Genomic DNA, 11,029 nt, shown 5'->3' on the forward strand with positions numbered 1-11,029 from the left:
GGCTTGTCTAAGTATCCTCCTTATTCTTTCTGTGGACTGCCTGCAGTTATCAACCATTTCATATGACCTACCCAATGATGAGTTCTGACTGGTCCATAGATGCATACTGTCTCACACTGGGCCAATGTGGGCTCCCAGCTCACCCGCCATTTCTACTTCTGGACTCTACACAGTTAAGAGAGATCCCAGAATGTATCTACTGCTAGAACTGCAAGTCTCGGGCTTCCAGTAGCCATAACTTCTTCTATTCAGAGAAAGGAGGACGAACATAAAGTCCAGGTGTATTCCTGCTTTCCCCTTGGCTTAGTTTGGTCCAGCTCTACGAGGTATCTCAGAACCCTCCCAACATTTTCTCGGTCTACCTTAAGCAGATTTAACTTCCTATTCCCTATAATAAGCCTTAAAACCCGAACTTTCTTCTACCTATGAATGTTGCATATCTGGACAATAAGTTTCTAGGATACAAGCTGCAACAAGGATATGCCCAAGGGAAAGAGATAAACCATAATCTAAAATGATCTGAGATGATGGAGACCAAAGGAAGTTAAAGAAATATCGAAACTGAGGTCAATAAAAGAGGCGAAAGCAGTATTCCAGTTTGGGTGGTTTAAGAACAAATTATTTGAACCATCATGCCTCGCTGTCACTGACTAGAAAACCTGAAGTGGCGCTGTGGCTCAAGTGGTAGAGCACTCGCCTTGAGCTGAAGAGCTGAGGGATAAGCATACAAGCCCAGAGTTCAAGCCCCACATCCGACCAAAAAAAAAAAAAAAAGATTGGAGACTCTACCTAAAAATCACTAGCTGGTAATTTTATAATTTTTTTTTTTTTACCAATAAATCTCTAAAAAAAAAGCTATGGGATTAAAAATCTGATAATTAGTGCATATGGAATGTGTGCTATGTTTCCAATTTTTATTATTCAAAACTAATCAGAAATACAGCAGAAAAGGATGCCTTGATTTGTGCATCTGAATATGACTGAAGGAGAATGTTCTTATAGTTGTTTTCTTTTCGATTTAGAAAGTGTCTCACTACAATGTGCAGCCACACTGCTAGCCTTGATCTTGGGATCATCCTGCTTCAGAGATTGGTTGTATGATTATATGTGTGTGTGTACCAGGCTCAGTACACACTTATGTTTCACCAGAACAATAAAAGGCATGGAAACTTCTACACATAATGTTGACATTAGTAACAATTACTTCTTGCAGTTTCCATTTTTGACAATTCACAAATATCCTTCAGAATAGATTTCCCTTAGTCACAAGCCCGTCAAGGCATGATTTGACAGACTGGAAAACTTGTTTGCCATATTAGTTCCAAATACAATTATGGAACTAAAATTATTCTTTTCAAAAAAAAATCTTGATTTGTTTCATTGGTTTAGTTACTAAATTAGCAATTAGCAAACAAAATCAGTACCCTTGCCAACATATCATATTCCATAGGTCTAAATAAGTCCCCTTAATGGTATTAAAAATTAATTTCCTGTTATTTTATAGCATTTAAATCACATTCTAGTCCCAAAGACAGACATGCTTCCATGATACAAAGGAAAGTTATCTTCTGAAACAAGTTGACCCAAACTGCTAACATCATAATGTAAACTGGAAATATAACTTCAATCATAGTAGACCACAATTTCCTCTTACATTTATTACAATAGCAAATGTGCCATCAGCAGAAGTTTCACAATTTCAAGTGTTTTAGAAAGATGTATATTTTACAGAAGAAAGTTTTCAAAAGAAGAGAAAAAATTTGAAGGTGAACTTAGTATCAAATTTACAGCTAAAAAATACAGGTATAAAAGTTACATCCAGCTCAGCACCACTGGTGTCTCCTACTTATAATCCTATCTACTCAGGAGATCTGAGGATTGTGGTCTGAAGCCAGCATGGCCAGTAAAGTCTGTATGACTCTTATCTCCAATTAGCCACCAAAACACCAGAAGTGGAGCTGTGGTTCAAGTGATAAAGTGCTAGCCCTAAGCACAAAAGTTTAGGGACAGTGCCAGATCAAGTTCAAGCCTCAGGGCCCACACACATGCACAAAAAGTTACATCTAAAATGCCAGTAGATTGAAAATGCAACCAGATATGACAAAGTAAACAGGACCCAAGAAACAAAAGACCTCTTCTTAATTTGTTATATAATTTCTGTGACCCCATATATGGTATATACATGTGCACATCTGAGGGAAGCTGGGAGGGGGCCACAGAAAAAAAAAACAAAACAAAATGCCAGCAGAGTAAGATGTACATCAACAGCAGCTATAAATTTATTAGTGAACTAAGCCTGATTAAAACACATCACTGCTGTGCAAGGTTGGCAAGTTTTTAAACAATTAATTTTATTCTGAGCCAAATAAAAAGAAAAATCACTGTCAGCAGAAAAATATGCTGAGGATTTGCTATGTGCAGCATTATTGGAATGAAGGTAATATAGTCCACTCTTTCAAAACAAGGCAAGAAGAACAGTTTCATCTGAGCAGATATATCAAATATATTTCTACCTGGGCTGGCTGAGGAGAAAAAAATATATTCAAGAAACATTTTTTTCACAGTTTATTTTATTTTGACTACAAAAATTACAAACAATCTGGAAAGTATAAATATCCTGAATTCTACAATTCTATCACCAGAAGACAACCAATTGATAGGGCTAGATGCAAGTGGTAGAAGCTTACTTAGCATGCAACTTCCTGAGTTTAAACCCCAGCACAAGGAAAAAACAAAAAGCAAACAACAAAACCCAACTCTTTGTCATAGGCCTTCTTATAGGGTACACAGGACACCTTGTTGCCTTCTTAGATGGTATACACAATACCTTGTTACTAGCATTATATCACATGGACATTCTCATTATTAAAAAGTTTTACACTTGTTTTAAAACACTGATCTTTTTTTCTTTTTTTAATGCAACTTCCTTCCAGTTATGTGAGGGAAGACCAATAACCCCTAAAGCAATCTTGTGGGCTGGTCAGATTAGCTTAAAAGGATTCCACTGAAGACTGCATTAGGGTAAGAACTATATTAAGGAATTCACTTCTTCATAATTCCTGAATTTTGACTATGAATGCTACCTGTGCTTCCTTTATCAACTTAGTAGGCAAAGTTTAATAAGGCTAAGCATTTATAACTATGATTTTCTCTTTGCAAAACTCAGTTCATTTTCACTTACGTGTATTCTCATATACCTAATACAGAATAAGGCAAAAAGAAATTGACTAAATCAAAGTTTACCCAACTTAAAAGGATTTTTTAAAAAAGCTAACATACTAGTCACTAGCATCCATTGGTATTAATCTATATTGGTATTTACATGGTATTAATCTATATTGGTATTTACATAATTATATGAGATGACTGTGAAAGAAACATTTGTCAAAATGCTCATGGTTTGAGTAACCTAGGCATGAAAAATTGCAAAAGTAAAGCTTTAGGGGCTAGGGAGACATAGAACTGATTCTACACCAGTCAAAGATTTGTTTAAAAAACATGATGTAAACACTTTCAGATATGCAAGTAAGTGAAACAGTAACCTTATAGTGCTTACATATTCCTTTCAAAGTACCATATTCTTTTGTCTCAAGGACAATGGCATCTCTCTCACCAGGTTGTTAAGAGAATCAAATGAATTAATACCCATAAACCACTAAGTCCTGTGCCTCCCACAAAGCAACCTCTGATCAGTATTAGTCAATTCCTTTTCCTAGGAGCGCTAGGAAGAAGATACATAGTTGGGCTTCAATACTTCAAGAGGATCTCACACTCTAATATATTAAGTTCTGATAAAAAACCTTCCTGCTAAGCATGTAAACCGTAAATTATGGTTTAGAAATGTACATGAATGTTAAGTTACCACACGTTTTCCTTAGACACTACTTTTCCACATGGCTGTCCCAACTAAAATATCTTCTCAATGTCAGCCTCAAGGCCTTGATTCCCTACTTTACTAACACTAAGCCGGGCTTACAGGTTTTAAAAAAATTTCCTAACAGTAACAAACAATCTAGCCTTCATCCTTCTCACTTCAATATAATGAGAACAGCAATGGAAAGCTGTGTGCAATTACTAAAGCCAAACTGATTTCAAATAAGGGCAGTACCACTAATCTGAAAACAGCACTAAAAATTAAAAAAAAAAATCAGTCCCCATTGTTTCCATTATGATCTTTCAAGAAATAGGTCTGCCTTCTTACTGAACTAAGTTTCTCAAGGATTGTAGATGGGGAATCGCTCCCTTAGGGCAATAGTATATGTTGCCTTGGGGTAAGACTCACACGTTTGCCCAAGGTAATTTACAAACCAGCATCCTCAGTAACCTTGAATGTTTAAAGAACAAGCAGTGAGCCCAAGATAACAGGAGATCACCATTTCCTTCACTCTCCTTGGAACCTGAGCACTTACAAAGGGGTGATAACCATCGCTACTCACTGGTCTCCAACAGATGTAAGTAACTATTTAATTTCCTGGCCTAGGTATCTGCATTTAATTTCCTGGCCTAGGTATCTGTCCCTCCATCCAGAAGGCTTAACTTTAGGGAGTAACGCCTTCAAAAGTTCTCCCTTCCACGCCGCCTCACACTCCCATTTTTCTGTTGTAAGGATTCAAAATCCCAAGAGGCATCGTCCCTGGCAAGGTCTCAGGATCCTTCCTAGAGGAATGAATGGACCGCCCCCCCCCCCCATCACCGAAGTACAGAAAGCATGGATAATTGGGGAGGGGGGGCAGAGATCCCATCTTTGCAATTCAACCTGCCGGACTCGCGCGCAGCCGGCCGGGGGGGGGGATGGGGGTCTCACCGTGCCCACCCCCGGCTTTCGCAGATCTGGATAAAGGACCCGAAGACCCGACGGCTGGGTGCCGGAGGGGCCGCCCTCGGGGCTCAGCTTAGTCGCGCCCTCCCCCGGGGGACCCCTCACCTTGCTGGGCTCCAGCGTCGTCCAGCAGCACGAGCAGGAGGAGCAGGAGCAGGAGGAGCGGAGGCATGGAGGAGGAGGAGGAGGAGGAGGGGGAGCCCGGAGGGAGGGAATGGGAGCCGGAGCCCGGGAGCGCGGCCCAGGCGGGGGCGGCGGCCGCGGCCCGAACTCGGGGACACGGCGCGCCGCGCTTGGCTCTCACCACCGCCCGACTCGCCATCGCGGCGGTCGGCGACCTGCCTGCATAGTGCGGGCGCCCCGGAACCCCCAACGCGGCCCCGCCGAGGCCGCAGCACCCGAGGAAGAGGCTGCGGCCGCGGCGGGAGAGGCCGGGGCAGCGCGCGCCGCGCGCCGCGCCCCGCGCCCGGACCCCTCCGCCCCTCACCCGCTTGCGCCTCCTCCGCCTCCGCCGCTCCTGCCTGCGTCCCTTCCCTCCGCTCCCCGACACCCCGCCTGGAGCACAGGGGGAGGGGAGGGAAGGAAGCTGCCGGAGTCGCCGGGGCTCAGACCTGGCGGGGGGGTGGGGGGGGGAGAGGAACGCTCCTCCCGCACCACGCTCTCCACCGACACCCCAACTCGCCGCCCGCGGCTCTGGCTAGCTGGCAGGCAGGCCTGCCGCTCGCTCCCTCGCGCTCCCTCTCCCGCGCGCTGGACACGCCCCCTCTGCCCTTCTGACCAATCCAAAATCACCTCGGGTCCGTCTTCTTCTCCATCACCCAATCAGCACGTTCTCTCCTCGGTCGACCCGTTAGCTCTCCGACCCATTCCCCCAGGGTCACCGCCCCTTCTCTGCTCTCTCCAATCGCCTTCTGCTTTGGGAAGCGTCCCACCCGCCTCCCCCAATCCGGACCCGCCCACCAAGCTGCCGGCTCCGCCCCCAAGCTCCAGGCCATAGCGGCCCCCGCCCTACCCGAGTGCCTGTTATTGTTGGGACTGCAGCCCAGAGAGGTCCCGCTGCGGCGACCCACCGCTTGCTCTGGTCAATGACTTCCGGGCCTTCCCCCATCCCGCCTTCCGCAGGCTCCTCCCGCCCAGCTGCCCTCAGCTCCTCCCCCGCCGCACATCAGGCCACTGGAAGGGGTGGGAAACCTGGGTCCTGGAAGAGGGATGACTCTAAGGAGCTCTGTGTGTGTGTGTGTGTGTGTGTGTTTGTGTGTGTGTGTGTGTGTGTGTGTGTGTGGTTAATATAAGTGTTTCATGGACTTTACTGCCAGAGTTGGCTTCGAACTGTGATCCTCAGATCTCAGCCTCCTGAATAACTAGGATTGCCAACGTGAGCTACTGGCACCAGTCTCTTTTTTGTCGTTGTTGCTGTTGTTTTCCATTTTAAAGCTACAGCTGATTGTTGCAGCAACTTTGAGTGGCAATAACAGTTGTATTATTCAATTTTTAGCATATGTGTTTTGTGTTTCTTGTGTCCTTTACTACAACAGGGGAATAGGAGAGGGTTGGGAGGGGGGAGGGGGTGGTGAGGGTAAAAGAAAGACCCTGTGGCCAAGGTTATTGAAAACTTACACCTGAAACTTCACCCAGACATGCTTCAGAGAATTGTTGAGCACCTGATATCTGTCTAAAAAATATCAGGAGTCACAGCAATAATACAAAAGTCTGGAAGAATCTAAATAAGAAAGAGGTGATACGGATTGAAATAATTGCAAATAAATGTCATGAGCAATTTGGTGGAGATGCTGTGCAGATGGAGCAATAAATATAATTCATTTTGAGAAAGAGGAATACGTAGTACCAGGTAGTTACTGATTTTGGAGAGGAGAGAGGTATCATTTGGAATGTTTTTAACACGATGTTTTAAGAGGATGGTGTCATTCTTAACAAATAAAGGAAATTAGATAAGACACATGTTGTGGAAAATGAAGTTGCTTTGGGGGCCGATAGAGCACCAACTTATGTTGTTTCTACTTAGATGGTTCAATTCACAATATCAATGCCTGTGTGATGCATATTCAGTAGAAACTGTGCATTGATTTTTTGATCTTCATCTTTTGCTAGGCTAGCAACAATATGTATTATGGAACTCTGATGCTTGACAATGACAAGTCACAGCTCCCAGCCAGTATACATTCATAAGAATAATCAAGTGATGCTCTACAATGTACTGTACAACTAAGTAAAGGTCTTTGCCACCTTAAATGAACTAAATACATTTTCAAATTACAATATTTTCAACTAAAAGATGAATAGATCTGACCCTGTAAGTTGGAAAACTGCATTGAAGTTTTAATACCAACTCTGCTAATAAGTAAGACTATATGACAAGCAGGTGGATGGTTTGTTATAAAGCACAGGTTGAAGAGTGTCTCACAATTATGAATCTGGTAGTCACAAATATACGATGTTCAAAACCTTGAAAGAGACTCATAAAATTAAAATCAGGGTCTTGGAAAATACCTCAGAAGTCATCTTTTTCAACTCTTGCATACTTCTCACACAATATGCTTTCCACCAAGAAATCCCTACTGTGTCATAGCCCTAATGTAAGCACTGGTTGAATAAAGTTTAGTCAGAGGAGCTCACATTCTTGAGGAGATGGCAAACATAAATATTGTCATTAGTACCACATTTGACATATGCACCAGTGTCACAATACCACAGTGGAGGGAATTCAAGAAATCCATTCAAATAGAATGAAGCCTCGGCTGAGTCTTGAGTAAGGACATAGTGAGAATATGATTTCTGTTCAGAGACATACTAGGCTGAATCATAGGCACCAGAGTGTATGGTATTAATGGAATTGAGTAGAGTTGATTACTGAGCTCCTAATTGGAAAACAGCAACAACCAACAGGTGAATCTGGAAAGATACATAGAAGCAAAATCAAGGCTGAGAGAATTTTATTTTGCAACACTGGGAATAAATACATATTTCTAAGAGAGTGCCATCATCAGATTTTTACTGTAGAAATCTGAACAAGAGGAGGAGGAATGGCTTAGAGGAACAGAAGGACAGAAAGCCTGAGAGAGCTTGTCTGGGCTCAAAGGGAGTGAAGGTGACTGAATTGAACTGATGTGGGCTTGGAAAGCAGGGAGGACTATTTGTAAACTTAGTAATGGATCCAATGTGGGCAGTACAATAAAGTGAAGGAGGACTCTCAGATTTCTAGGTTGAAGGTGGTATCTTCTACACAGGAAGAAACTGCTTTAGTTGGATAAAGAGCTAGAAGATAAGATCATGAATTTGGTTGTGAACTAAGACTTCTGGTATTAGTTACCAAAACAAAACTCATCTCATTTGTTGGACTGAGTGCAGACCGAGAGACCGGCTATGCAGTCCAAGCAAACTTGGCCCTCCACCCATAGTGGCACTGCATTCCTCACCAAGGCCTTTAGTAGTCTTAAATTCCAACCTTAGGAAACATTTCTAGGAAGACTTCCACATGAACAGACGACTGACTGGCCCCCAGACAGAGATGAGGATCTGAGTAGACACTAGTCAGAGGACTAAATGTCTTGGGAATAGCTGGTGCAGGCTGTGTGGAGCCTCTGACTAGATTTAGGGATTGATATGGACCTCAGGCTGTCCATTGATCTTGTGAATTATGTAACTCTCTCTTGCACGGATACATTATTAACTTAAGCACAATTCATCCCAGAAAATGACCTTCGCTTGGAATGAATGTCTCTCACCTAGTGGGAGCTCTGATAAGTATTGTTTTCTTCAATAAAGCTTTGCTATTTTGCTTTGTTTTCTCTTTGTGAACTCAATATTTATAAACAATGAGACAAAGAGTTCTAACCAGGTATAGTTTTGAGGTATCAAAACCAATCTTTTCACACTGAAGTGGAGTGATAATCCTGGGGTCACAGAGGTAGAGAATGAGAATGCAAAGTTTTATAAATTTCAGGCTGGCATCTTATCAACTACATAGAGATGAACCACAAGTGAGAATTTACTTGTGAATTAGCACAGACATGGAAACCTTTCTGGAAAAACCAAAACCTGAGCTATGGGCACCCTTTATTCTTTGTGGATATAGTTTCCTACCCTAAATCAAGAAGAATAAGTAATTACAGTTTCTTAATCCACAATTAGTTTTTGAAGAGTTGATGAAGTGGAGAATATTGTGAAGAGGGTCTTGAGGTCAGGTCAAGGGGAAAAAAAGCAAAGTAGTAGCAAATTGCAGTTCGATTTAAAATCATGATGTCAATGGTGTCATTTATCTATTATTTTGTGCTTCAGCTTTCTGGGGTTTTTTTTGTAAATACAAGGTCTGGAATGCTGGCTAGAATAAAATTGTGGAGCACCTTATTGATATTTGAACACAATGAGTTACTGTGTAGCACAGATGCATGAGACGATGCTATTGCTGACCCCACTATCACTGTACTAAGCGTAAAGGCAATGACAGAAAGCTGAAGATAACCAGATTTTCCTCTTGGGATCTCACACCAAAAGAATATAATACTCATTTATTTCTAGAACAATAACTGGCAGAGTGAAATTCTACTTTATATTATTACCTGTCATTTTCTACATGCTTCTCTAGCGAAACGGATTGTCTTTCTTGCCTTTGGGACTTGGTTTATTTGGAAGTTGACAGATTCTGAGGCAATTGAAGTGATACTTGTCCAGGACCATTTTACCCACAGGACTTGGATACATAAGGCTTGAACAGAGCCAGCTATTCTAATCAGAACTCAAAGAGAATAGGGTTGAAGAAACCCACAATCCTAACAATTAGAGGCCCCCAGAAGATAAATTTCTTCTATAAGGCCAGTCTTCATTCCATGACCTTCCTATACAAGCTTTCAAAGTTCCCTTGAGTCCAAAGCCAATAGAACAAACCCAAACTGAGTAGTGCACATAAATTCATTGACATAGATCAGGACTTGTAGAAATCACGGTTGACTCAATTTATTGACTTGTAAGTGAATTAATGCTTTGGATGTAGGCTCTGGGAAAAATGATGACTTCATTTAAGTACCTCATAGATCAGTCAAATATGAAATGCCAGGAATTAAATAGTGCATTTCTGTAATGTACTTATAGTTATATATTTTATGTTAAGATACTTAAAAACAACCTAAATCTTAATTCACCAGAAATTTTAATTCACCAGACCTCCCTTCTGTCCTTTCTTTCTCCTGTTCTATCTCATATCCCAGGTTCTAACACAGCTCTCATTTTTCTAGGAACTTATGAAATTTAAGCTAGAGATTTGGCTCATGGTGGAACATTGACCCAGAATGCACAAGGCCTGGGATCAATCCCCAAGTTTTCAGTGTAACTTTTTTTAAAATCTCTGATAGAAGCTTCAGTGCATTTTTATAAGACCAAATGAAAATCACCTTTGAGAGCACCAATATCATGCCTATAAATGAGAGAACTAATTATACATAACTAGTTACTATAACACTAAAACCTGAATAGAAAACCAGAACCTCTGAGATAATATGACTTAGGTGGATAGTAAGTAGCTACATACCTCCCTGTTTTAGTCCTCTACCCTTTCCTGTGATATCTTAGCTGGCAACATAGTCAATTATTAGATGTACAGAAGTGAAATGCTTTTTGGAATCCAAGAAACTAAATTATTTCATGTGATCATAGAAATGGCTCTGGGTGAGACCTATGTACCAAAATCCTGCTTTAAAGTGCTATCAAATCTTTCATGAGGCTGTCAGTCTCTCCATCATTGTCTCTGTCCTTTAAGAGAAAAATAAAGTGTGATAGTTCATCCAGATTTTTATTACTTGCTGATTTCAAAAATAAATTCTTGTGAATTAGGTAACTAATGTAAGAAGGAGAGAAAACAAAAAAGCTGATGGTCATAGTACTGGTCTTGGGAAAAGAATTGCCTTTGTTGAAGAGAAATGCACCATAATTGATGTTTGGCTTAGAAAATAATCCTCAAGCCTTGGATCAAAGCAATGCCTTGAGGAACTGGGGCTAGCTAAATAGTAGCCCCAGTTCTGTTCTGTGAAAGAAGCAAGTAAGACCTTGGAGTGCTAACAATAACCTTATCAGGAAGAGAAGAGAGGACAGAAGAGGTAAAGCTGGTCAACTATGTGGCTCGCAGGAAGCTGGAACTACCTAGAGGTGAACAACAGCATTTCCCAGTTGAATCAATGCAAAGATACCTTTAGAGAAATA

General features: G+C 41.7%; 1 protein-coding gene across 1 annotated transcript in view; it reads right to left on the bottom strand.

Moving 5' to 3' along the window:
• Positions 1–5,150, bottom strand: part of Dcbld2 (discoidin, CUB and LCCL domain containing 2) — a 51,297-nt gene extending 46,147 nt beyond the window's left edge. The window contains exon 1 of the mRNA XM_042676836.1: positions 4,925–5,150. Within this exon, the coding sequence (XP_042532770.1) occupies positions 4,925–5,141 (217 nt within the window). The 5' untranslated portion in view covers positions 5,142–5,150. The remainder of the gene's footprint in view (positions 1–4,924) is intronic.
• Between the last annotated feature and the right edge of the window lie 5,879 nt (positions 5,151–11,029).

This window comes from Dipodomys spectabilis, unplaced genomic scaffold (assembly GCF_019054845.1).
Source record: "Dipodomys spectabilis isolate Male_0828 unplaced genomic scaffold, ASM1905484v1 ptg000032l, whole genome shotgun sequence".
NCBI classification, from domain to species: Eukaryota; Metazoa; Chordata; class Mammalia; order Rodentia; family Heteromyidae; genus Dipodomys; species Dipodomys spectabilis.